The following is a 27,967-nucleotide window of genomic DNA, read 5'->3' on the forward strand; positions in this document are numbered from 1 at the left end:
TATAGCCAATTGCATTTACTGTTTTGTAATATCAGCTTATATTTTTCACTTGCCTTCTTAGTTAAGCCATCTTCTTCAGGTATAGTCCTATAGATGTCCCTCACTTTTAAACTTTTGACTCTCTCGTTCTCTCTCTCTCTCTCAAGTCTCAAGTATATCAAAAGAGGATGAAACGCTGACTCATCATATATATATATGCTTCTCATGTTTGCATCCTGTTGTCTCCAAAAATAAACCCTAGACCAATATAAGGGACAATACGAACATTTCCATCAAACCACTATATCTCCTAATTCCCTTCTCACTTTTCAAGAGGGACCAAATAATTCCCCAAAGAAAGCAACCGAAAGAAAATTATATATATATTTCCTCAACCAAAACAAACATCCTGTTCTTATCTAATTATCCATGAGTTCTTAGATTTGAAGTTCATCGATCTACGGCTTCTCTTCTTCATCGACTGGTGTCGACTACAAAACCACCCGAGGAGAACACATCCATGGAAACAAACACCGCGCCATCACCGGATCTATCTTTACAAATTAGCCCCCCAAATAACAGAAACAATAGCAACAGTTTATTTCCTACAAACACAGACCTCTCACTTTCAACCCAACCAATCATTGCACAACAAAGATATCAGAATTCCTTACATGAACAAAAAACCATGCTTTACCCTATATTTCATGGAAATAATCCTACAAACTTAGAATATCCATTTACGAATATATCACCTCCAATGAATGGCGTCCCTTCAATCGGACCGTGTTATAGTCGTGTTGGGGCAATGGTAACCAGGCTTAACGGGTTTCCGGTATTGGATTATCCATGCGGTCGAATAGATACATTGGATCCAAGCCATGGTTACCTGATGAACCCCAGGACGTTTATGGTACCGAAGATACCGGGAAAGAGATGCACTCGTGCACCGAGGATGAGGTGGACTAGTAGCCTCCATGCACGGTTTGTTCGGGCAGTTGAGCTCCTTGGAGGCCATGAGAGTATGATCTCTCTCTCTCTCTCTCACACACACACCCAGCCCTCTCCACACACACACAAACTAATCTTTTTTCAGTTCGTTCTTTTGGTTTTTCAAGTAGTTATTTCAGCCTTTGAAGCAAAAAAGAAATAATAAATAATAAATCGGAAACAAAATCTAGTTTTCCGATTGTGCTGTTTTTTGTTCGGTTGCTGATCAGGTTTTAACCATTAGCTTTTCTATTGAATAAAAGTATGCAGATGATCATATATTGATTCATAATAACTTGTCAAGTTACTCTTCAGTTGTTAATTATACATCATGCAGCCAAAAAGAGATTTTTTTCTTTTTAGACTTTGTTATATCTCTCTCTCATTGATCACTATACCATTGCATCTTACCTCCAAACATTATGATTCAATGTTATACACTTTTGATTTGATTCTAAGTATAAAGTATCCAGTATTATATATTCATTAGGTTATTTAGGTTCCTGTTGTTTATAAAGTATAATTTTTTTTGTCTTATTTTTCAACAAATAGAAAGTACTTAAAGAGCTGAATTGTTTATGGTAACAGGAGCAACACCGAAATCAGTTCTGGAGCTAATGGATGTCAAAGATCTCACTCTTGCCCATGTCAAGAGCCACCTACAGGTGCTTCCCTTTTCATTATTTATTCTTTACTTGCATCTATTCTTTCCTCTTCCTCTCTCAAACAGAAAAACACTGCATAGTTAAGGATCAAATTAATTAAAATGGGGTAGAGGGGAAGATCATGATCAGTCTTCCTATTGCAGACAGGAGACTGCATGCACAGTAATACAGTATGCTTATGTCTGTGTGTGTGTTTTTGGTGGGGGTGATTGGTGAGAAAGGAACCATCATTTCCCAATAATGCACAGAGTTTAATAAAAGAAGATAAAAGAGAGAGAGAGAGAGCTCCATAGATGCATCAGCTAGATAGCCTCGTGAGTATGTAAATGTAGGATGTAGATACCCCAATAAAGACACGAGTCAACTTTTGATACTTTTTTCATTAATTCTTTTTCTTTCTTTTTTAATGTAGAAAGCAATAATCTGCATGCATTTTTTTTTTGTTTGTTACTTTCATTAATTGACTATCTTCTTTCTTTCTTTGGCGCGCCTTGCATGATTCCAAATGCAGATGTACAGAACTGTTAAATCTACTGAGAGACCAGAAGTTTCCTCAGGTATATGTTGGCTAGCTACTATCAATTCTATTTCTATATTTACTGACAAGTCCTTCAAATTTATAATATTTCCATGCTTGATAAAAAATCGTAAACGACATAGTTATAACTATCTTTAAACGGTTTTGTTTGTGCTCTGTATATATCTATGGTTCACAGTGTGTGTGTTTTTATCAGCACCAATTCACATATTTTGAGATCCGAATGGATTATTTGAGCCATATCCCATATATACATTGTGTTTTAAAATGATTGATAGAGCTCTCAAATTATGTAAAAAAAAATTCTACAAAAGCAACAAAAACTTATGGTTATATACACATACCATTCTAAGAGTCCAGCTAATGTAACATTATAATTTCAACCTAAGTTATAACGAGTCAGTTTTTGCGATTTCAAAATCCAAACAATCGAATCGAACTGCCATTCGACATGATCTTCATATAATTAAAATGTGCTTGTTTTTTTTAACCTTCAAATGAACTGTAATAGAACAACGTACGCTATGAATTTTATGTATATATATGCACAACCAACCAAAACTTTCTATGTCCACATATTAATGCTCAAAGAAGAAGTTAATCATGCGAAGCATACAAAATATTAATTGTCGATATATATTTTTCGACTAACCTTATTAAGTGTATTCATTTGAATTAATATATGCATTAAAACAACTAACATTTGATAACCTGTTCAGGTTCAGGAGAAGAAGAGATCATTTCCCGGTCTATGGAATTTGGATTTCTGCATGTAGTAGATAATGTAAGCTCAAACCAAGCAGCTCCAATACATGAAAAGAACCTCACCCCTATGCCACATGCATGGAGTAATCCTAGTCTAAGGTAATTAAACTTATGAAAAATATACATACATAGGTCAATTAAAATTATATATATCATCAGTTTATATATATGTTATCAATCCATTTTGAGTACGGAAATATATATCAGCACGTGGGTATTATATCTATAGAAATTAAAGTAAAAGCCTCAGCTGATTTTTGAAGACAAATAAATTTTGCTATTGTTCTCTGATAGCAAATTGTACCATTTTTAAATAAATGTTGCTCATGAAGTTCAGTTGATAAAGCGAAGCAGGTGAGGTATAGGCGTATAGCAGCTTTAACCATTGCGTGCGAATACTCGTAACATTATTAATTAATGCCGAACATTTATTAAAAAGAAATATCCTTTGAACTTATCTTCGGATATATATAGTGTTGTGAAATGCGACCGCATATGCTTATGCAGTGATTTTTCGTATATATATATATATACAAAATCTCATGCAGTTTAGTTCATGCAGTTTTCAATATACGGGTACATATATATATGGTCCATGCGAACTTGAAAAAATTCTACAAATTATTTTTCCATGCACACAGGTGCGCGCATATATATATTTTATATATCGCCCATTATCAAGCAATTTAATATAAACTTAATAGAGCTAAATTAATCATTATTCTTGTAATTTATAATTATATATCTCTGTTGCCTATACAACATGGTAGTTTTCGACCAATTAAACTAATATACATTAATTAAGATTAATTATAAATGACGGATATATATAACACAGAATTAGTATAGTATACGCCAGCTGATAGAAGTATATATAATTGAACAATATTCTGTTTAATTTGTATCCATATTGGACAATCCAGTGAATGCACATAGCAGCTATAGCCAAGTAATAAGTGAATCCAGTGAATGTTTAATTTAAATCTATTTTGTCTTGCAAGCCTACTATAATAAGAGATGGATATATTATTTGCAAAACTAGATGGAAAAAAAATTCAAAATATTTGAAAATGTATGCACAGTTTCCTTCATGTGTTAGAACTGCATGTCACTTTTAATTAAATTTATGATTTATACGTAGCTAATTATTCTACTTTAAAAATATATATCTGAGGAGTTCAAATGCATCATGCATATATGTCTTTCATGCTTAAACCGTGCATTCACATCCTTATCTCTATTTTCAAATTCCAAACAATAGATCTGAACCGCTCAACATGATCTTCATATATATTAGAATGTGTTTGAAGACCAAATTTTAAAAAATATATATATAATTTGGTCTACAAGCATATTTTAATATGGATCATTTTTATCTATTCGGATTGAGTATTTGAATTTTAAAAACAATGATAAGAATGTGAGACACGATTAAAGCATGATAGAGGCATATTTTAACCCTACTATATATATGCTTATTTGATGTAGAATTATCTCTCTTGCAATGACATTTATATTTAGTAACAAAAGTAAGCTTCAATCAAAAAAAAAAGTAAGCGTTCTTTAAATTAAGTACTTTCCTTGTTTTATCTATTTTCAATTTTCCCATATAGATTTGTTTTTGTAGCTGTATATTGGAGATGATTTAAATTAATTCTTGATTTAAAGTACCTTTTGTCATATGCCTGTTTATATATCCCGAAACCTTGTTGAGATTTTTTCACATGATATATAGATTTAAGAGTGAGTCTATGGCACTATGCATAGCACAATTTGGTTCGTAATACGGATCAATATTTTCGTTTTCAAAATTCTACCGGTCGATTCGAATCGTTCAACATGATATTTATATGAATATGTATTTGCTGACCAAATTTTATATTTTTTTAGAATTTTCTTATTATTTTTAAAGATAGATAGAAAATCATTGTTTTTGGATGGTCCAGAATTTCCATATCAAGTGATTTTCTAACAATTTTAAAAAATAGTAAAAAAATTCTAAAAAAAATATAAAATTCAGTATGCAAGTACATATTCATCTGATGATCATGCTGAACGATTCGGATTGACCGGTAAGATTTTGAAAACGAAAATATTGTTATGTATTATGGACCAATCCGTTATACTCATAGTAGACTTACTCTAGATTTAATATAGGGGAGCAGATCACCTGCCCCCCGGGGTGCAGGATTTTCCTGCCCCCTCAGTCACTGTGTGGTGGGGTCGGGTTTAGGATGGGTGGGGTCGGATTTAGGATTTAGGGTGGGTGGGGCCCACTAACAGTGACTCTGGGGACAGGAGATTCGATCCCTTAATATAGATATGTTTATTGTATGAATTGGATTTATCTCTAGTTGCTAGCTAGCAATGATTGTGACTCCAGTAGTAGTATATAACTATATATATGTGTGTGTGTGTGTGTGCATCTTAAACTCTTTTAGGGGAATATTTATCTTGTTAATAATCGTGGTTTCATTTAGGGAAAATTATCCTTCAAATATTGTCTTTTATATAATATAATATTTTTGTAAAGTTAGGGGTTTTGAACTTAAAATTTCATTTCTCACTTATTTTGATACGATTGATATGACAAATTGGGTCACCGTACCGGTGTTCAAAGTTAAAAGAGGTAGAGGAAACATGACGATTCAATATGACAAATTGGGTCACCGTACCGGTGTTAAAAGTTAAAATAGGTAGAGGAAACATGCATGCATGTGGTGATGTAAGTCAAATTTATTAGGTAAGGACAGTGTCTAGAGACTAGAAAAGAGAGAAGACAAGCCTATGTTACTGTACAGAAATTCATTGGTCAACAAGATATGAAATAAAATTTAAGAAATGGGGTTTGGTTCCTCTGCAATTCTATTAAGACAAATAGAGAGTCGGCGTTCATTGGGTCCGGTTTAATTGGTTTTGAACCGAACTAAATTAGTTTGGACCAAATGGTTTGATTTTTTCGGTTTAATAGTTCGGTTCAGTTCAGTTTGCTTTTTAAAATCGAATTATAACTTTGGTTCAGTTCGGTTTGAAAATTTTTAATACCTAAATAACCAGACCGACTGAACTTTTATATATTAAAAATTTGGTTCGGATTGCCCCCGTTTATTTCTTAATACCCGGTGTATTTCTTAATCAATTGCTTTAAATACTTCGGTTTATTTCTTAATACCCCAGTTTATATCTTAATATATTTCAGTTTGAACCGAACAAACAAAAATAAAACTTTGATTCAGTTTGATTCTATTTTTAAAACCGAATTATAACTTTAATTTGCCTAATTCAGTTCAGTTTCAACCGAACCAAACCGATGAACACCCTACTCCCACTTGATCTAAGTCGCTTATTTATAATGTTCAGAAGGCTTGGTTGCACCTCGTTGTTAATATATTTTAGACATTTTGGATATTCCTTAATGTATCATCTTTATATATATATTATATGACAAAACAGATTCGTCAAAAAATTACTATACGATCTATATTATTATAAGATAGATTGGTTAAGTATTTTAAGTAAAATGTCAATATTATCCTTCAAATTGATTATTGTTTGAAGTTTGAAGGGTTCATAATTAATCAAACCGATTCAAATAAAATAAAGAGAAGAATAATAATTAGTAGTTGACAAGAAAGGTAGATCAGAGAATGAGAGACAGGCCATAAAAGAGATGGAGAATTAAATACGGTCACCTCACCACACCTGTTACCTGTACATGTATTCAGAAATTTGACTTTTCTGCTACCTCGTGAAACACCTTGCGCTTTAAATATTGTTTCCCTGCACTACTTTTGAATTTTAAATTTTAAACACCAGGAGATGACAACTATTTCAGTCTTTGTCAGTACTCTTCATAGTTCATAGTCATACCATTCAAATGCTAAAACACAACTGGTATTTTGAATTTAATTTTGGAAAAATTAGGCTTCTTAATTTGGTGATATGTTTCTGAATCAAAAGATGATTTATCACAATTTGACTCTCTATATTTTTTTGTTCATATTTTCATGATGAATAAATCTGTGGTGGTTTGGATGACAGGCGTGTATATATAAAGTTTGAAATAGTTAGGAATTAGAATCTACAAATAGTTCAAGTTTAAATATACCATCTTGTGAGGATACAAAATTTTATTGAAATGGTTTCCTTGTTGTAGAAAACATTTGGAGTTGCCAATTAACACATGTGATGTTGATGAGACACTTGAAATAAATTTGGCATCTCAAGAAGAGGTAACATTTCTGACATTTATTTCTTGAGAAAAAGATGAGATTCATAACCTCAGCTATATATTTTCTGTTACTGCTTGAAAATTCAAAAATTAATTTGCCAAACCTGGTTTTTGGTTTGCTGAAATTAATCATTTATGCCTGAACTTGATGCAGACAAAAAATGTCAATGAATCAGTAGGAGAAAACGATCCCGAGCAAATCAAGATGCCGGCTCTCGAGTTCACCTTAGGAAGACCAGACTGGAACTCTTAAGTAGTTGCATCAATAAATATGTTTGCTGGTAAAGCAAATGCGACTCGACTTACCAGTACAGTTAACAATTCGATCAATGCTGTCAGAGAAATGAAGGGTTTTAATAAGAGTAGGTCTTAATTAGGTCCTCAAATAGTGAATGAATTATGAATTTGATGAGAGTGTGCTGCAGTATTTTAATGTGATTCATATATATATCTTTTCTTTGTGGTCTGCTTTCACTTTCTAGTATTTTTTTTTTATATTTAAATCTATATGAGCTTTTGCTTTTTTTTTTCTCCTTTCTATGCATGGGAATTGTATGTTATTTGAACTGGACTATTCTAAGATACCAGGAGTTTAATGTCATGCCTATAATGTTTTCCAGACATGGAATTTTCGGTTTTGTGATGCATTTTGTATGTGCGCTCCCGCGCTCGCGCGTGTGTTTATGCTTGTGCACCAGTATGCAGGGGCAGATTCAGGATTTCTGTCAGGGTAGGGCACTAATCGGATTCAAATTATTTAATCGGGTTCAAACTCATTAACTAATCGGGTATGCTAACTGATTTCTTCTCGCAAGAGATAGAAATGGAAGATCGCTGGATGAGCGCTTCTTCAGAACTGAGTAGATGCTTAAATCAATCCAATCCAATTTTAAATCACCTTAGGCTAAACAAAATAGGGGTTAATTTCTAAGCAATTTTTATTTTGCCAGTTTAATCTCTTTTCTGTTGCAGTAAAATAATGGCAAACAGGAAACTGGTATACTGTTGCCCAATTACCTTTTTTTTTTCTCAATGATCTTTTTTTTTCGTTTGCTCTCTGGCTCCAGAGACGCATTTCTTTTTCTTTCTTTTTTTTTTTTTTTTTTGCTCACCTCTCCTAGCAGCCAATGAGGATTAAGTGACTTTTTTTTATTTTGTTGCAAGTGAGTCAATCAAAGCCTCAAAGCAGCGGAGCAGTATTTTATTTATTGGGCCAGCAAATCAATCAAAGATTCAAAGTGGTATTTTATTTAATCGGGATTAGGCAGCGAAGTAGTTAGATCGAAGCCTGTTATTTATCTTTTAATTCAATCAAGCGGAGCGGGCCTTGTTATAATTTTATCTGGGTCAGGGTTAGGCACTGTATCTGAGCCAGGGTTAGGCACAAGAGTAAAAACGTACTGAGCCTAAAAAAATTTTCAAATCCAAGGATGGACAAGTGCCTACCCCTGGGCCTATGTGGATCCGCCAGTGCCAGTATGGTTTAGTATGTTCTAAAAAGTGTGCATTAGTTGAAAGTCAATTACCATGCGGAAGATGAAATGTGAAGATTTTGCTTGACCTCAGATATTTACTCGAAAAATTTCCTTGTTTACAGAATTCAAGTCCGAAAAGTCATAGTTAGTTGAATTTGTTTTTAAGCTTATTTGTTTATCTCATAACCAAGTTCTGATATACATATTTGTCTGAATAAGAAGATCACCTCATCTATGTAACAGAAGAGAATTGGCATAAGGGTAATTTCAAATTTTCTTACAGAACAATCACTTTTGAGGTTTGATGGAGCAAATTAGAGATGTCCCAGTCTGATGGAGGCAAAATCGCAACATATTTTAAATTTCACAGGCATCCCTAATTGGTAACTCTTTGACATAAAGTTCAAGTTACCAGTTTACTATACTGAATACATCCTCTGTGTTCAGTTCATACCAGTATATTGAGACTGGTAAAGAACAGATGATACATAGATGAGGTGATAATCAGTATAGTAATGAGTTTATACATAGACTGGTACAGAGCAGTCCATACCAGTTTATATTTTCATGAGGGGAGATTCGCTCACCGTCAGATCTACTTTAGGATTCGTGTATTTTAAAGCAGACGCGAAATTGCGGGCGCGAATCCTAAAGCAAATCTGACGGTGAGCGAACCCATCGAACACAAAAGTGGTCCGATGGGCGTCGGAGGCCCCCCTCTCCCTTTCATGAGATAATCAGTCAGTTCCCCCCTCGCCCCCCCCCCCCCCCCCCCGGACATGTACAAACGATGTATGGTATGCAGCAGAACAAAACCATCATAAACCGGCATCGTGTGCCTAACTCCATCGCCCGAATCAATCATATTCCCTGTATCAAGCAAAATTTTGACTCCATGAACAATTTTTTCCTTAGATAATTTACCAGTATCCCGTTTCTTGAATAATTAAAAAGTTATCATATTGTATAGAATTGTTGAATGAATGATGATTATACTCTTCTACATAGTTCAATTATAAACATATACCGATAGATTCTTGTTAATTGTTCTAGCTATGGAATATTTTAAACCAATACCTGCTTTCTACGGAGTGTGGAGTTACAGTCTGCTGCAATACCTGTCAGCAAAAACGTGCCATACTTTAAAGTTTAAACCAATGGTGAGTACTATGCATAATAACTAAACGAAAAATATAGTTTATATTCCTTACTTTAGGCTTAAGAAAACTAATTTAGTTTATATTACTGAACAAAAAAAAATAGTTTAATTATCGACACCCGCCATTAACTATCAAAAAAATAGTTTATATAACTAAAATTAATTCATAATGACTGAAATTACTTTGCTTGCACAAAAGAGGGTGAAGTGGAAATATATATTGACAGAAAACTAAGATCCCACAGCCAGTCCGGACAACTTTAGACATACCCTTAAGCCGATTTAATTAACTATTCCGTGTTTGATAGCTTAACTAAGGCCTAAACCGGGGTATATTTCACGGTTTAAACCTCAACCAAACATTGGCAAAGGAATTGAAAGAAAGCTCTATCAGAAGTGAATATCAAGGACCTTCTGATGTCATCTCTGTACAAAAAGCTCGCGACTCGTGAGATGCTCGAACTCAACTCGGTAACAAACTCGCTAATAACTGGTTCATTTAAATTTGAGTTAGTCTGACTCGAGTTGAGTACCTCGTTTAACTCATGAGTTGAGTTCGAGATGGGCTCAACTCGCTCATTACAACTCACATTCTCATTTCGTTTGATTAATTGCAACTCCATGGACTCGTTTTGTTTGATTTTTTGTTAAATTGTTGTGGATTTTTTTGTTAAATTTGTTAGTTTGTTAAATCATTGTAGTTTATTTGTTAATTCAATATTTACTTCTCATATTATTACATAACAATCATTATCATCAATTCAAGTGTTCAACATTTCAACACCTTAAACAGTTGACTCACGAGTCACGAGCCAACTCGAGTTACTCGCGAGTTGAGTTCGAGTCAACGAGCCAGCTCGACTCAGAATTCTCAACTCGGGTCAACTCGACTCACTCACTATCTTCCGAGTTGAATTCAAGTTATCCATAACTCGAGCTAACTCGGCTCGTTAGCAGCCCTTGCCATCCCTTGTAGGATACTTGTAGAAAGGACTTGTTTCTGTATAGTGAAAATTTTAAAGACTTCATTTCATTACAACCGAAAACCAGGGGCTACTCTACACCACAAAGAATGTTAACAAACCAATTAACAATAATTAAGCACGAGTAGCATTGCAGCGAAACCAAAATGTATGACTTAGCAAATTATACTTAAAAATATGTTGCTACAACGGAACCAAAATGTTCAAGTTACAAGCATTGCTATCTTCCATAAGAAATGAAAAACCACTCAAACAATAGAAAGCAACACGGAGCATAAGAAAAAAAGGACAGAAGATTAATTAAAAACAGAAGGGGGGGAAACAAAAAGGGGAAAAAAACAAAAACTAAGTTTTTATTTTCATGTTCAACTAACAAGCAATTTTAACTTAATCACTAGTTATAGGATATACTATGTACATCAACATTGAGTCCCACTGCCTAAGTACTGCAACAATCCTGCCTGTTACATTAATGCAAATTCTAGTACCCAAGTCCTATAACATATCAACTTGAGACAGCCTTGCTAGCAATTTGTCTAGTTTGTCACAAAATGATACCGCAAATCAACAAAACTCTCCACATCCCATAAAAATGAGCCAAAAGTGACTGCCTCTAGAACTAGCCGTTTCAACCCAGAAAAGCTTATCATAACAAGGTCATCTTTCGATGAATCAATTGTCCCATTGGGGGTGATAAGAATCTCTGGCCTCCCGAACAAAGCTTCTGTGTGCTTCTCAATTATGCTAAATGCCTCCTTAGACCTAACTGTCGCATACCTCTGCATTGTGTCATGATCAAAAGACAGCACATAAGATCTAAGCCGGCAGGGCTTAATTGCCTGGCTGGGGCCACTGCTGGCAAAACCAGAAGGCCAGGAGGAAACCTCAGGATGCGAGGATGAAACATCAGCTGAAGGTTGAGTTTCATGCATGAAGGGTTGCTTAAGAGAATCAACTTCTTCCATTTCTGAACCAGGGAGGGACTTCATGGATTTCTCAAGCTGGAACCGCTGGTCAACACGTTTCAAGAAGTAGCCATACATCACAGAAGCAGCATAAACCTAACAATAAATCAGAAATATTTTAAAGAAAATAATAAATGTTGCTGTCATGTAAGCCATAGGCTCAATCTACGAGTCAAATTGCTTATGATGTATTAGGAAAGCATAAGAAATACCAACCTTTTTTCGATATTAGACACTGTTATATAATTTCATCTCCCCTAATAGTCTCAAAATTTCAATTCTGTTACCAGAATATTCCAATTTGTACCCCTTTGTTTTCATAATATTTCAGCTACAAAATAATTGATGGAAAACCCTATCAAGGCCCCTTTTAGACCAGATAATGTTCTAATTGAGAGATCTGACCTACGACAGCAGCATTGATAAAGAGTTTCACTAATTGGATTACAAGTCAACAAGAGCTAAAGACCCAAAATGGAACTCTAAAACTCCAGGAACCAAAATAGGAAAACAATTGTACAACAGTGACTGTTTCTGCAATCAACTCTTCTACATTTGTTAAAATTTGAACAGCATTACCTGGCCCACACGAAGTTTGCTAATGGGAGGGAGAGTCGCAGAGTCTGAAAATCGGTTGCCTAAAATGAGAGTAAGGTGGTTTTCTATCATTTCATAGGCTTCTGGTGAGTGCAACCGCTCGAGCTTGCCTTCTTCAGTTGGGAAGTTGTCGATCCTTCCGGAAGCATCAGTAGATTGTGCCAGTGCCGGAACCAATGAGACGCCAGACTCCACAAACTTTTGTACAACCAGAGTGTAGAGTATTTCCTCCAGTGCTCTTCTCCTCTCCTTTTCTTTAACCTCAGCTATCCTCCTATACATCCCAAAATTGAAAATATATAAATATTTGTATAGCACAGGCTTGCTGACAGGAAAATAAATAAAGGAAAGGCGAGTTTATATTCCAATGAAATTTTATTTCCTGTAAACTTCATTTGTGCAACATGGAGAAAGAAAAAAAAAATGTACTGGTGTTTCAAATAATTCATTATAAACAGTATGACGATACTTCCTTTTTCAGAAAAATAAGAGTGAGTCTATGGTACTATGCATATTACGATTTGGCACCGTGCTAAAGCTCTATATTCGAGTTTTCAAATCCTAACGGTCGATCCGAACCGTTCATCTTGTTCTCCATATTAATATGTGTTTGGAGACCAAATTTTACATTTTTTGAAATTTATTGAAAATCACTGTTTTTGGATGGTCCAGAATTTTCAGATCAAGTGATTTTCTAAATATCTAAAAAAATAGTAAAAAAATTTAAAAAAATGTAAAATTTGGTCTCCAAACACATATTAATATGGAGAACAAGATGAACGGTTCGGATTGACCGTTAGGATTTGAAAACTCGAATATAGAGCCGTAGCATGGTGCCAAATTGTAATATGCATAGTACCATAGACTCACTCGAAAAATAATTCTGACACTTGCACATAAAAATCTATATACTTTTGGTTTTAACAGGAAAATATATTTTAACAATTTGTACACAAGAATAATATTTACCTGTACAAAACAAGTTCCTTGCCAGAAGGAGTAGGCTCCTCCTTGCCCTTCTCAGCCTCCCGATCAGTCTGGAGCTGCTCCAGTTGCTGCTCAACTGCAGCTGGAAGGAGGTGAGGATGGCTAGCCAAGATCTGAGACAGGAACTGTCCCACTGGAGATTCAAACTGCAAAGGGGCTATCTGAGATGATGTTGGCTCTGGAGAGGATGAAGACATAGATGCTCTTATTACACTGCTTCTCTTTATAATTGATGGTTTCTGAGGCCTCTGCAGTGCCAAGCCAAGACCCTGTAGCAAGTCATGCACCAAATGTTAAATCATTGAAAGAAATGGGATATTTCCTTGAAGGCTATTGTGCAATACCTTGACAGATTCCATAACTCTCTAAAGTAGGAACGAACCATTTTGTACACCAATAACAGGTATTGCTAACTCAATATTTTTTGGTTTACTCTCAACAATGCTAAAGGGTTTCTAAGGAAGAAACTGCAACCCAAATTCATCATAGATAACGATCCATTCAAGCAGATAACGTTGGGAGCTAGAATCAACAATACCTTGACAGATCCATAGGAAACATGGCTTCTTTGACCGAGCTGGAGCGAATTCGCACAACGGGGCGGTAGAGAACGCGATCTAGACCCGTGTTCCGACGATTGGAAGAGTAACACAGGAGATCGAAGCACCGCACCAACTTCCATGAATTAAGATCTGGACAAAAAAAAAAAGATGTGAATAAATTATCAGAATAGGAATTGAATTAAGATGAGAACACGAACTCTTTTCAATTTCATGATTCTCTCTTACCGAATTGAGGATTTGGAGAAATCGGTTTTGGTAGGGTTTTGGGAAGGAGAAGGTCGCAGTTGATGTCAGACAAGTTTGTTGGACTAGTTTGCATCGATATGTCAGTTCTATATATCGTTTGTTGGCCATTATTGAATCCGATCCTCCAAGGTACCTGACTGAACCTGACTGAAACAGACAATCCAGATTTAATCTCATACCAGATATTTAAATTAGCACTGGATGAGAGTAAATCTGGACCGTGCGTTTCAGTCAGGTTCAGTCAGGTACCTGAGAGGATACTGATCCAAAATTCTTTGACTCGCATTGAGAATTTACGGGCCTACCCCGGATGACGTGGCAAATAACAATTGGATACTGTGGAGTTGGGTTTGACTGTGAGGCTCCATTTTAAGTTTTTATCTTTTGCTTTAACAAGTTTTAACCATTTTTTCTTCGAATAAGGACAAAACAACAGAGGACAATTTGTCAATTATATTTTCTGTATAAATAGTCTATAAACATTGTAAATGTAATAGTTTGGGATTCGAGAGGCTTCCACAGTTCCACGTCACATCTGGGGCCATCTCTGGACGTGCCATGCACTATTTGAATGTTGTTACTTGGCACCACCGCAACTACAATTTCATTGATTTCTCATTGGTCCAAAAATAAGTAAATGGAAGAAGGTAGAAAACGGAAACATCAAATTAGCCCTGACCACAGAATAAAGTACAAAGCTCGAATAAAAAAACGGATTTTTCTTTTCTTTCCCAGTTCGCTATTTCAACTCGTGGTTCCGAATACTCTCTTCTTGTGAGCGCCACAATCACGCGTAACGCGTGAGTCGACCATGGCATTAATTTTCCCGATATTTCTTTTTTGTGGAATCAATTATTGTAATAATTTTGAACAGATATAATACACGAGTTCATACGAGACGTATAACTTGAGAATGCTCCTGCAATTTCGATCCGATGAGTATTATTTTTCAATTATTGGAGAGAGAGAAAAAAATAATAATAACATTGAAGAGAGAACAGCTCTCACGTGTTACACCGTCATTCCCGGTATTGCCTACGACTAGAAAGTTCAAATATTATGACCAAGTTAAGCTTGTATTTTTAAAGGGAGGTGTTATTTTTATAAGGATAATAATTTTAATAATGATGGCTGAGAGAAAATTTACTACACTAATATCTAATTTGTCCTCTTTTTGATACCATACATGTGTATGTAATCCAGTGTTATCAGAACTAGACTGGACCGGTGGTTTAACTGGAAAAAACCGGAACCGGTTAACTCTCCGGTTTGGTTCTTCAGAAATATCGTTCAGTTAATGAACCAGTCAAAAGAGGTTTAACCGGCCGGTTTAATTAAAAATTCGCTAAATCAAACCGACGCAAATATCCGGTTCAAAACAGAGTCGCTAGTTTTTTATTTCCACTATTCTATTTGATATTTTAATGTTTAAACGTGGTTCACATAAACCACTAACAAACCCCTTCAACAGGTCATGTGCACCAAGCTTAGATGGGTCAAGGGGTCTTCTTCCCATCTAAAAACGCAAAAATAAAATAAGATCGATCAGATTCGACAACGAGGAAAGAACAAACAGCAAAGGTGGAAATGGGAAAACTAGTCTTCTTACAATAATGTCTTGCATCCACCTAAATAAAGATGAGGAAAACATGTTCGAGCCGTCAATCCCGAATTTGATCATCAGAGTTGAGAAAGAAAGGAATGCATTCCTCGGAGTTGACTTCGTCAAGAGGCCAAATCTAGGACAGGAGACTCTAAACTCAAGTACAGGGAGGCTCGTGGGGATTGGACCATGCTTCCTGGTTTTTTTATTTAATCTGAGAGAGCTAGTATGTTAAGGTATGATTCAATGTACCAGAACAAACTGAACTTAAAGAAATTTAGCAATTGTAGTCAGCAAAATAGCATAATAGCATCAGCATGAAACTAACATAATAGAAAATATTTAAACAACTGACTTAGTTTTGTTAACTTTCTACAAGTACATATTATTCTCGGCATTCATGTTACAAGTAGCTTTCGTTTCAAAAAACCAGCAGTTGAACCGGTTGAACCACTGGTCCGACCAGTGAATCATTGACCCGGAGGTTTACCGGGTCGATGTCCGATCCGGTTCTGATAGCATTGATGTAATCAATGAATAACTAATAAGGATATTATTTAAATCTCAAATATCTATTTTATCGCTTTTTGTACATATAGAATGGAAACCAATTCTTGCTTCCTAGCAGGTATCAATTCTTTCTTTTTGTACGTATAGTATGTAATCCTTTCAATTTAATTAAGAGCCTCGTTATAATTTTTTTTGTCAAAAGATGACAATGCAATCTTCTACAGATAAAATGTCAGCCTATACTTCATGTTAAATAAATTTAAATATAACTTCACTTTAGAGTGCATATATCTAAAACGAAACAATTATCATATCCATATGTTTTGGCCTTTTCTACACTTGTAAATAACATTTTGTATTGTATAATTTGAAAATATTTTTTACAATTGAACATTCTGATACATGATATTGACGTCTGATTACAATTGATCTGTACTCAGGGGCAGGGGAGGGGATTTCCCCCCCCCCCCCACCCCAAAAAATTCCGGCCCCCCTCCCCTCCAAATTCAAATTCTGGTTCCGCCCCCTGTCTGTACTAATACATCCACTCTTTCTACTCTATCAGTAAATAAAAGCATAGTATCATAAGTCAAACAATAGAATTGGGTATGTGAATATTATAAATGATATGGCAAATATACATGCTAGAAAGGAATGATTGATTCCATTTCTATACGTATAAAAAGAGATTAAAAAAAAAATTTGAGATTTGAATAATTTCCTTATTAGCAATCCATTGATTACATATTCATATACAGTATTAAAAGAGAAGGATAAATTGGATATTAGTATATTAAATTTTTTCTCAGCTTTTATTATTGAAATTATTGATCTTAGAATAGCACCTCCCATTTTATTTTAAATATGAGTGAGACTATGGTATATCCATAGCGCATTTTGGCCGGATTTGTATCCTTCGAGGTTCTGAGGTTCCTGTAGAGGATTATCCTTATTTTATGGTTTGAGATTAAATTTTAGTCGGTTTGAAATTTGAGCTAATATAGGAGGCAGTATTATTGGACTTTGAGATTTGTGTCAAGTCAAAAAGAACGGTCCAGATCTACTAATTGTAAAAGATTTCTATATAATGTGAATTCATATTGGCCCGCCTATATCAAATTTTTAGTTTAAAAATTATGACAATCGATTTGAACCATTTAGCGTGATCTTCATATGAATATGTACTTGTAAACTAACTTTTACATTTTTTAGAATTTCTTTACTATTTTGTTAGATGGGTAGAAAATCACTGTTAACAATCTGAAAACAGTGATTTTCTATCTACCTAAAAATACATAGTAAAGAAATTCTAAGAAATGAAAATTTTAGTTTACAAATACATATTTATATGGAGATAATATTGATTGCTTCAGATTAACTGTTAAGATTTTGAAAATAAAAATATTAATCTATAGTACAGATCAATTTGCGCTATGTAAAGCACCATACCTCACTATTTAAATATTATGTAATGATCGTTGGAAAATTTATTAGTGCTAATTTGAGATCCAAATTTTAGTATAGTAACTAATTGATGGAGTAAGGCTACGGTGAGTTGCGAAGTAAAATACATTTTTACTTCACGCAATATCTTCATTTTCAAAGTTTAAATAGTCGATCCAAACCGTTAGATGTTTAATCTATATTATAATATGCTTGAACACTAAATTTTACATTTTTTGGAATTTGTTTACTATTTATTAAGCCACTTTGAAAATCTGAAAATCCGGGTGAACAGTAAAAACAGTAAAAATTTCTGGACCGCTGAATCGGCGATTTTCAAAGTGACTTAATAAATAGTAAAAAAATTCCAAAAAATGTAAAATTTGGTCTCCAGGCACATTTCAATATGGAATTCATGTTGAGCGGTTCAGATCGACATTTTGAACTTTAAAATTGCAAAATATGAGCGTGAAGTAAAATAGTCGCTTTACTTCGCAACTCACCGTAGCCCAACTCCTAATTGATGTATATAACACGAGGTCACAAGTTTGAAATCTAGTTATGTGTTTTTTTTTAATGTTTAAATTTGTGATGCTTGACATTAATCTTGAGATAAATATTTAAATTTGAGGTGTTTGTCATTAATCTTGAGATAAATATTTAAATTTGAGATGCTTGACATTAATGTTTATATATTGACCGCATGTTGTAAATGAATTCCGGAAAATTTCTAGAAATGGATATATATATATTGAATAAGGAAATAGATCCGGAATTAAGCGGATATATATTGTGAATAAGGGAATAGATCCGGAATTAGGGGGTATAAACGAATCCGGAACAAATCATAACGGATCCGTAATCACTAGTCACTTGCCAAATAGCTATTTGCAAAATTGCTAAGCGGAGCGCAATATATATATATATATATGGGTAAATTTCGCTGGAGGTCACTAAACTTTGTTATTTGTCACGAATTGGTCACTCAACTTTGATTTGTCCATTTTGAGTCACTCAACTTTGTTATTTGTCCCAATCAAGTCACTCAACGTTTTCCATCCAAATTTTTAACGGAATATGCTAATTCCGTTAGTTTTTTGGATGGAATATGCTAATTCCGTTAAAATTTTGGAAGGAATGGGTATATTCCGTTAATTTTTTGGACGGAATAGGAATATTCCGTTAAAAATTTGGATGGAAAACGTTGAGTGACTTGATTGGGACAAATAACAAAGTTGAGTGACTCAAAAGGGACAAATCAAAGTTGAGTGACCAATTTGTGACAAATAACAAAGTTTAGTGACCTCCAGCGAAATTTACCCTATATATATATATATATAGTTTCCTTCCCCCTCTTCATCTATTGTGGACTAATAATTAGAAAAGTTATACAGCAAGAGTAGCGCTTACCAGAACAAACCGCAACAAAGAAAATAGAAACACGAAGCAAATACCGAAGAGGGTTTTGGTTTTGAGAGAGAAAGAGGAGCAGCATGTCTCGTTTTCGTGCAAACAGTGTATATACATCTCTCCCAACTCACCTTGATCACCAGATCCAGTGCAGTACCTGGTCGTGTAGAATGAGACCTGACACTAAAATAGATGCTAAGCACACAAAACTCCGAGGAAGATTATTACTTCAAAATCTAAAATGCATGTATGGGGAGAGATGGAAATAAAGATAGATATACAAACTGGGGCAATTACAAACAAACATAAGGTCCAAGTTACAATAAGATTTTGCAAGAGAGATCTTTTATTAAAGACATCTTACACCAAAAATGTTGCTCATAAGAGCTCTTTTCATACAACAGCCATACCATCTACAACTACAAGTACACAAAAAGCCTCTTTAAGACATCCTTAACATAATGCTACATGCTAACATATACTAAATGGCAAGTCAATTACCTCATCCATGGTCATATACAAACTTCTGTTAAATTTATACAACAACAACAACCATTCCATGCTTTCTCGGTTAGTTCATAATTAGCTGGCTCTAAGAATCGGCCGGTGCCAACAACTTAGCGACAGCTTGGTACAGTTGTTTCTCTTCGAATGGTTTTGACACATAACCATCCATACCACATTTAATGCACTCTTCGTATGTTGCTTGTATCACATCAGCTGTCATGGCTAGAACTGGTAAGTGCCAGTCCATACCAGCCATTTCATCATCTTTTGTCTCACTATCTCCTGTTCTTTTAACCTTTTCATTCGCCTTCTTCTCTATAAGTCGTATTTGCCGAGTGGCTTCAAATCTGGTTTTGCACAATAAAATTTGGATAAATTCATACTTTTACTACCAAAAGAAACAAACATGAAGGAGAGCAAAAAAAAAAACAAAAAAACAAAAAAACACTAGATTTGACGTACCCGTCCATTTCTGGCATCTGAACATCCATAAAGCAAGCGTCAAACTTGTGGGGCACTTGTAGAAGAGCAAGAGCATCTTTTCCACTCTCTACGCATTTAACTTCCGCCCCATATTTCTTCAAAGTTCCAGCTGCCACCCTCAAATTTACTCTATTGTCATCCACAACCAAAATTTTCTTTCCAACCAATAAACCATGTAAAGAAGGTCCCTCGCTATTATTTCCATTTTTATTGGAATGCTGTAAATCAACCCCGAGACGTAGTTGGAGGCGAGAGGCAACGGTACTTGCTTTCAAGGGTTTCGTTATAAATGCATTTTCAGATAAACCTGGAAATTTTTTCTTTTCAGGTTCAGAGGTTGCTAAAATGAACAACTTTGATAGGTCGAGGGTGGACCCATTACAGCTCCTTTCTAGGATTTGGTCTAGTGAGAAGGATCCATTTTTACCACCAAACGAGTCGCTCTCAACTAAGAATATGCATCGTCTTTTAGACCTGAAATATATATAGTATACTGTTTAGTATTAAAGTATATAGAATATATATTCCAGGAAAGGACATGCAATCACTACCATAACTAAGAATATGCATTGTCTGGATGATGTCATGTCATAACATCAACAAATTTAGATAAGAAGGCAAAAAAGGGCTACTTATATATATATATAGAAACACAACGACCAAAACATATGTCGTCTTCTAGAAACTTAGGATATTGCATTTCAATTGTTCTTCTCTTTATCATTTTTTCTTTTTGTCCTCCTCCTTGCATAGTTTTTTTAAAGCAAAGCTTTCATTTCCCTTGCCCAATTCTTAGTATTTGTTTGAGATCTTCATATTAGCCAAGCCTTTCAAGTATTCCTTACTTCATACAAGTATTTAAGAGTTGCAGTTGTTATCAGTTATTGTTGCTACTTCTATCTGTTTAGTACTCATTGCCAATTGTTATATACTCTTCCCAAATGGTTCATCACTATAATAACTATTATTACTAGGGTAATCATTTTTGTAATTGTGACTATTCTTAGTGCCTCTGCTATCATTACTATTGTTAGTAGTTAGTACTATTATAAGTTAATATAAAACCAGAATTCTTACCCTGATAACATTTTTCTTTTTTCTGCAGTCCAAGCAGAAATCCCAAGGTCGACAGTTCCAACAATCTCAACCGAAATTCCGAGTCTTTGCAAGTGATATTTGGTAACTACAGCTCGCACTGGCCTCTTGTCAACCAAAATAGCATGGAAGCCCCTAAAACAACTCGGTAATATGTCAAAAGCATCTTTCTTTATCTCCTCAGCACCATTTCTCTCGCACCGCTGCAACATGGCATTAAATGTGAATGTGCTGCCAATCTGCGGCCGACTCACAAACCAAATTTGACCCCCCATAAGTTCAACCAAGCATTTGCTGATGCTTAAACCAATACCGGTACCTCCATAATTTCTCGATGTCGAGCTATCAGCTTGCATGAAAGGGGTGAAAACTCGACTTTGTGCATGTAAAGGAATCCCAATGCCAGTGTCTTCAACACTGACAACTAGGGTTACTGGTTCTGAGTTTGAGTTGTGGGCTAACCCATTTTCAGTAGAGTGAGAAGAGAGCAAGAGAAATTGCTTGAAATTCTCCCAGGTGTTTCGGGTGTCAGCTGCTTCATACCCACTAAGTGTGTCAAAATCTGCATTCGCAGATACTGAAGAGGGAGTAGAGATAGAATCATCATTGTACCCATTTATATTGGGGTCCGGTTTCTGTTCAGCTATGAGTTTTGAATGGTCAGTCATATGGACCTGTACAAATATGTGCCCCTGTTCTGTAAACTGCAACAAATCGAGAATTAAAATTAGCAATCACATTCAGAACAGAAAAAGTGTGTACTAAAAAAATGGGGAAATAAACAAACAAAAAATATTTATTTAAGGAATAAAAAATAGAAAAAGAATTATAAGTTAGACACCAAGGATGAGCACGTTTCCAAGAAAAATAAAAGAAACATTGAGAACAACTAATTTGAAAAGGCATAATGCATGTTAATGATACCTTGATTGAATTACCAACCAAGTTGGTAATTATTTGGCGAAACCTTCCTGGATCGCCCAATAATACCTCTGGAACATCATCGGAAACATACACCGCAAGCTACATTTGATAAACTTAAAACATAAATGAATAACGAAAAAGCTGATAAACGTAGTTAATAAGCAATGAACAAAGATCGTACCTCAATACACTTCTCTGGTGATTTCGCTGAGAACAAAGAGATGACGTCATCCAAGATTGAACGAAGGTCAAATGGCACTGTCTCAAGCTCTAACTTCCCTGCCTCAATTTTTGCACGATCGAGCACTTCATTTATAAGTGAGATTAGCGCCTTGCCACATACCTGAGCAGTTTGCGCATACTCCTGTTGAGTTTCATTTAGTCTTGTATCCAAAAGCATATCTAGCATTCCTAAAAAAAGTTTATAATATACATGATTTTAGATTTCATGGCTTATTATGGTACAAGCAATAGGGGCTTGACCCTTGTATTTCCTCAAAGAAAAATATGGTAAGAGTAAAAGTACATATAAAAGAATATGAAAATTACCAAGCACGCCATTCATGGGTGTTCTTATCTCATGTGAAACTGTTGCAAGGAACTGTCCAAATTGAAACAAAAGCGATTCATTACAACCAGAATCTCAAAAATAAATTGATAGAAATAATGCAATAAAGATGCCATTTATTAAACAATTAGCATTAATTTTAGAATAATGATCGGAAACCTGAGATTTTGCAACATCAGCGGCCTCAGCTTGCTTTTTCAACACCCCCATCTTGCGGCAATCCTCTTTTACAATGTCATACCGATTCCATGCAGCATAGACTATGTAGCCAACTAGCATGCATATCACGAATACACCAGATGGAGTGGTAATGGCTGATAGTGGTACAGATGGCTTCTTGCTATACCTGGTCAGGGACAACATAATAAAAGAAAATATATAAAGAAACCAAATATCTTTTTTGAGTTATTCCTGAAAATTTCTTATAGTTTAGACAAATTAAGATGGATAGAGATGCATAGAAGATCAAATATAACTAATTTTGTACCTACAAACCATGTTATGCCTTCTAAATGGATCGCCAAAATCTAGCATGCTTATATGAGAAGGTGAAGGAAAACCATCTGGCAAATCAGGACCATACATAATCAACGGTTCAGATGCATTCGTGACATCATACACTTTCACTATAATTTCTGGGTTACCAGCTAGTTGGCTCAGCAGATTCTCTACAAGCGACTCCACATCAAACGCCCCACCAAGATACCTATTTGACATGCCAAACAAGATTATCCATGAACAACAACCAAGCCTAGTCCCAAACAAGTTGGGGTAGGCACAGGATTATCCATGAAAAATGACATAAAGAAAGATAAATTATTATTAAAACTTTTGTATCAGTATCTACATTGCCTTACAGGTGGGAGGCCCAAATGTTGATAAATTGGTACTAGTCATGACGGTGTGGGACCAACACTTGGTACCAGTCTGTTTAAATTCTTGGTAGTAAGTCAAAGTGATGGTGTGAGACGAACACTTGGTAGTTGGTACCGGTAACAATAAAATCCCTTTCAAATTCTGAATTTAATTTTATCCCCCAATGGAAGCCACAAAAGTTAATTAGAGAAGAAGAGGCTCACCCAGCAGTCGCTTCAACACGTTCTTCTTCGGCCACATCCGGAGACAGATCTACACGGTACACAGGAAAGGTCAAAACTACACCCAAGTGGTTTGATCCAAGCAGCCGAAAAGGGCTCGTCAATACAGCTTTGCCAGTGGCCCGTGCCCTTATTATGTTCTCCCTATCCTCCTGGAAAAATGCAGAGAAAATTGCTCAACAAGTTCATTCGCTATACACATGCTGCTTGTTCCTCCAATTTCCTTATTTAGATATATAATGGCTAATCGATTATTGTGTGATAGCCGAGGAAAGTTAAGAATCTCAAAAGGGATACATATAAAGATGGGTTTCTGCAAATATCAAACCAAGCATTCTAGTTGTAAAATACATCCTAAAGCTTTCTCAGGTTGCTACTAACACCTATCATTTCTTGAGTTATTAGCAATTCGCAGATAGCAGCTGCTAAACCAAAAGTTATTACAGAATAAAAATGCTGCTCTAATTTCTTGATCTTGTCATGTAACTTTCTAACAGCAAATGAAATGCCCGTTATTTGATTTTAGCTTCAAAAATATTTTAAAAGGGCTTATCATAAGTACGATAAATTTTTCAATGTTTAACCGAACATTTTCTTTCTTGATAAAGTAAAATTTAACTGCATTTGTCTTAGTTGGAAATGGGAAGCTCTGGTGTTATCTGCAAATATTAAAAAATGCCAGTAAAATATTTAAAAATGCTGCAACTCGTACCTCGCCAGACATCATATCTAGAGCTTCTATGTATGATACCGTCTCTTGGGAATAAATAACAGGGGCATATTCATCCTGCACGGGAGATGGGTCCCTCTTCATTGTTTGTATGACCCACCCCTGTTGTGTCTCGAAGAGTTCTCTCTGTGCATGCACCACCCGTTGCGCATAAGCAACCCCACTAAGGAGAGGTCGTTCGAATGCTGTTCTGGCTGTGTAATCAGCGAACGTTTCCTATTTAGTAGCAAAGATCAATCACCCAAAAACAAACAGTTAGGTTTAAGAGACACAAATCATCTCAAATAATGGGTTATTGTTTAAACCAATTTTTCTTCAGAACAATATTGGTAGAGCCTTATATACATTTTAAAGAATTAATCCTCAAGTTGCCACAGATACCTTTTGTATTATTGTATATGTTGTTTTTAATTTTGTTGCATGTTTAGAAAGGTACTTCTAAATTTCCAAATTTACCCCTGCCGAGTCATGTCCCTAGCCATGTTCATTGGTCAAGAGATAGTAGGGGCACACTAGGCAGCTAACAAGTGAAAAATTTCAGAAAAAAACAATTATTAAAACTACATTTTGTCCCAAATTTAACAAGTGTTTATATTTATATTGTTCCAACATAAATAACTTTTTGTTGCCCACTTAAAAGAAGTACTTAATACTATATTTGCCCTTGTATGTTTTATAATCCGTGAAAGTTGGTCAAAAAACACCAGAGGCATCCTAGGAAAGCCAATAACAAGCGTATTTTAAACCACAAAACAAATATGCAAAGCTTTGCAAATAACTCAAAATTGATGAAAAATCGTGTAAGATCTTATTTTGCAGAAACAAATAGTCGACCCCGAAATTTGTCCCTTACAACCTCAGAACTTACATATTCGTATTATTTTTGTGCACTCAAGAAAATTTCCAAAATTGGTCTTACCTTATGCAAATAGACTTGGTACAAGCTTGGATATTTGTAAAAAGGTAACACAAACATGAATTACCAAAATAGACATAAATGCTAAGTAGTTGGATCTCAGAATAGAAAGGCTTGTTTAAACTAATTAAGTAAACCTGGTCTAGAGCTGGGGGTTCTTTCTGGTAGTGAAAGGTGGAGACCAGAATGGCAAGTGCATGGACATGGTTCACACTGACAGCGAACCGGTCCTGGAGCATACGAGCCCGCTCATCGCACATGCTAACCAATCCTTCCTCAGCTTTTCTCATGCTGAGCCGTCTAATGTGCCAGTGCAGCCCGGCCCATATCGTCAGCGACACAACCACCCACAACACCACCATTGCAGACTGGTGCAACCGCCACCGCCTCCCGGTGGGTTTTGAGTCGAGTTCAACCGACCCCATTCTTCCTTCATGCACTAGTTAAGCCTCAGAGGAGTTCAACCCAGAGCTCCATTTTCAGAGAGGAAGTGTGTTATTAGCAAAAAAAAGAACCCGAAAAAGCTGCAAATGGGGTTAAAAATTGGGGTTTATCGATTCCGCAATGGAAATACTCTACTAGAATATTCTTTTAGCTTGGAATATCCTCGCAGAGAGGGAGAGAGAAAGAGAAAGAGAGAGAGAGAGATGAAGGAGAAGTACCAAATCAGAGGTGAGCTCTTAAGAAGGAAGCAAATAATACCAACTTTTTTTTTATGGTTTCTGTTTCTTTCCTTACTGTAGAAAGAGAAAGGGACCTCGACTCCTCAAATAAATCATTGTCTTCTGGCTGAACTGAATTCTTCACACACAGAAAGAAAGAAAAAGAGAAAGAGAAAGAGAAAGAGAAAGAGAAGGTTTGGTGGATTCTTTTGTTCTCTCTCTACTGCAACTCAGAGCAACCTCACAAGCTGCAGCTCCAACTTGTATAGAAAAAGTTGGGGAGAGAGCAAAATGTTTTAAGCCAACGAGAAACAGAGAAAAAGGAAAGTAGAGCTGCGAAAGAACGAGGGACAGTGATGGAGAGAGAGAGAGAGAGAGTAATGGAGCCATGGAGGCATAAAAGACAGTGCTTTCTTTTTCTTTTGTTAGTTGTTATTTGTTTTTGTTTTAATTTTGGCGCATGATGGCACCTGTATCGAATTTGCTGGATATCACAAGATACGGTAGGATTTGTTTATTCCTTAATTATTCTTCCTTTTCTTATTTCTTAATCCCTATCTATTTTTACCATACTTTTCAGGCCTTTTATTCTATCTAAGCTTAGTAATAAGGGACCCACTTAAATTTAACTTCAATTTTCAGATAAGTTATAACAAAATATGCAACAAATATGTTCTGTTTAGAGAACTGAACAGAAGAACAAGCTATTTAATGCTTTTGCTTTTAAATGGTTTTGAGGAAGGACGCTGCGGGAGAAATTGGGAAAGCACACAGCATCCGAATCAGAAATTATTTTATTATATTTGTTCTCTTGCCAAGTTTCCTCGAACAGTCAACCAAGAAAATGCTCTGCACACGGATTTCTTTTTCTTTTTCAAATTTAACAAGTACCGAATACCCAGATTTAATTCGGTACACCTCATGTGACATATTGAACACAGAAAATAACAACAATACAAGCAACTTAATCTTTCTGTCTGTTAGATATATATCAATGTTGTAAATAGTGATTACAGCGCTATAACTTTTATGAAGGTTGTAAATAGTGATTGTAGCGCTGTAACTTTTAAGGGTCGAAAAAACTATAATATATTTTCATAATTCAATACTCTTTTATTTCATCTTTTCATTTTCTCTGTTTTTTCTCTTCGTTGTTATTAGTTTTTTTTTTTTTATAATGAAAAGGCCTGTGGACTATCACTAAGCTCAAAGTTATAATTACATGATAATCAATTTCAAAAAAAAAAAATTACATGATAAAATTATTGTATTGATAGCAACATACATATACAGACAAATAGAGAAATTAGGTGCTCAGATTGCATATCTATTCTCCTATCAGCTTTACCATAGTAACAAATGAATTATTCAAGTTCATTTAGGCAAGGACAAAAATTTGTGATTCGAGAATAATTCGGGTATAATTCGAAAATTATTCAGATCAAAGATCTCAGTCCTGCAAGAGAAAAAATAAATGTTATGGCAAAAATTCACGAATAATTCGCAAAATTCGGAAAAAAAATGTGTAATTTGCGAATTATTTGGGTTTAATTCGATCAACCGAATAATTTGGCATTCGATTCAGCATCGTCAAAAAAATGAATTATTCGAATTTAATTTACGAATCTTGTGACTATGGCCCTTACCGGTACAAATATATTAAGCAGACCCCGTGACACAAGTAATCAAGGGGAAAAAAAAAACAGAAACAAAGAATCGGACACTTTCCAGAAAATGCAATTAAACATTATTAATTAGGCACTTTTAAGAAAAGTTTGAGACACAAAATTTGAAAAAAAAAATGAGAAAAGGTTGATTTGGCACCTGTCGTTAGCGCTTTAATTAATAAATTATCTATATCATAGTGGATTTATTT

At 35.1% G+C, this 27,967-nt stretch overlaps 3 protein-coding genes across 4 annotated transcripts; 1 reads left to right on the plus strand and 2 right to left on the minus strand.

Moving 5' to 3' along the window:
* Positions 1-247: 247 nt before the first annotated feature.
* Positions 248-7,751, plus strand: LOC144565642 (transcription repressor KAN1-like). The gene is made up of 6 exons (XM_078315457.1): positions 248-1,001; positions 1,558-1,634; positions 2,146-2,191; positions 2,892-3,036; positions 7,094-7,169; positions 7,323-7,751. Exons 1-6 carry the CDS (start codon positions 500-502, stop codon positions 7,419-7,421), a joined length of 945 nt encoding a protein of 314 aa, XP_078171583.1. The 5' UTR covers positions 248-499; the 3' UTR covers positions 7,422-7,751.
* Positions 7,752-11,114: 3,363 nt separating this feature from the next.
* LOC144565091 (alanine-tRNA ligase, putative (DUF760)) lies at positions 11,115-14,263 on the minus strand. The gene is made up of 5 exons (XM_078314725.1): positions 14,123-14,263; positions 13,873-14,026; positions 13,317-13,603; positions 12,330-12,621; positions 11,115-11,846 (listed from the first exon to the last, which is right to left on the minus strand). Exons 2-5 carry the CDS (start codon positions 14,014-14,016, stop codon positions 11,322-11,324), a joined length of 1,248 nt encoding a protein of 415 aa, XP_078170851.1. The 5' UTR covers positions 14,017-14,026; positions 14,123-14,263; the 3' UTR covers positions 11,115-11,321.
* Positions 14,264-19,437: 5,174 nt separating this feature from the next.
* Positions 19,438-26,106, minus strand: LOC144565340 (putative histidine kinase 4). Of its 2 annotated transcripts, XM_078315069.1 has the most exons (12): positions 26,092-26,106; positions 25,567-25,900; positions 24,496-24,729; positions 23,766-23,935; positions 23,174-23,392; positions 22,846-23,032; positions 22,668-22,719; positions 22,300-22,529; positions 22,119-22,217; positions 21,177-21,898; positions 20,079-20,573; positions 19,438-19,963 (listed from the first exon to the last, which is right to left on the minus strand). In XM_078315069.1, exons 2-12 carry the CDS (start codon positions 25,852-25,854, stop codon positions 19,702-19,704), a joined length of 2,958 nt encoding a protein of 985 aa, XP_078171195.1. In that variant the 5' UTR covers positions 25,855-25,900; positions 26,092-26,106; the 3' UTR covers positions 19,438-19,701. The 2 variants fall into 2 exon arrangements, with proteins under 2 accessions (XP_078171195.1, XP_078171194.1); XM_078315068.1 differs by lacking the exon at positions 26,092-26,106 and having other exon boundaries at positions 25,567-25,962.
* Positions 26,107-27,967: the final 1,861 nt, after the last annotated feature.

Source organism: Carex rostrata, chromosome 14 (genome assembly GCF_964058835.1).
Source record: "Carex rostrata chromosome 14, lpCarRost1.2, whole genome shotgun sequence".
In the NCBI taxonomy this organism is placed as follows: domain Eukaryota; kingdom Viridiplantae; phylum Streptophyta; class Magnoliopsida; order Poales; family Cyperaceae; genus Carex; species Carex rostrata.

Coding starts and splice junctions, on each gene's coding strand:
- LOC144565642 (XM_078315457.1), top strand. CDS start 500: ATGGAAACAAACACCGCGCCATCACCGGATCTATCTTTACAAATTAGC. Junction 1,635..2,145: donor ATGTCAAGAGCCACCTACAG/GTGCTTCCCTTT, acceptor TTCCAAATGCAG/ATGTACAGAACTGTTAAATC. Junction 3,037..7,093: donor TGGAGTAATCCTAGTCTAAG/GTAATTAAACTT, acceptor TCCTTGTTGTAG/AAAACATTTGGAGTTGCCAA.
- LOC144565091 (XM_078314725.1), bottom strand. CDS start 14,016: ATGGAAGTTGGTGCGGTGCTTCGATCTCCTGTGTTACTCTTCCAATCG. Junction 13,604..13,872: donor TTTCCTATGGATCTGTCAAG/GTATTGTTGATT, acceptor GACTTGCTACAG/GGTCTTGGCTTGGCACTGCA. Junction 11,847..12,329: donor GCAAACTTCGTGTGGGCCAG/GTAATGCTGTTC, acceptor ATTTATTGTTAG/GTTTATGCTGCTTCTGTGAT.
- LOC144565340 (XM_078315069.1), bottom strand. CDS start 25,854: ATGGGGTCGGTTGAACTCGACTCAAAACCCACCGGGAGGCGGTGGCGG. Junction 21,899..22,118: donor TGGTTGGTAATTCAATCAAG/GTATCATTAACA, acceptor GATTTGTTGCAG/TTTACAGAACAGGGGCACAT. Junction 20,574..21,176: donor AAAAGAAAAATGTTATCAGG/GTAAGAATTCTG, acceptor TATATATTTCAG/GTCTAAAAGACGATGCATAT.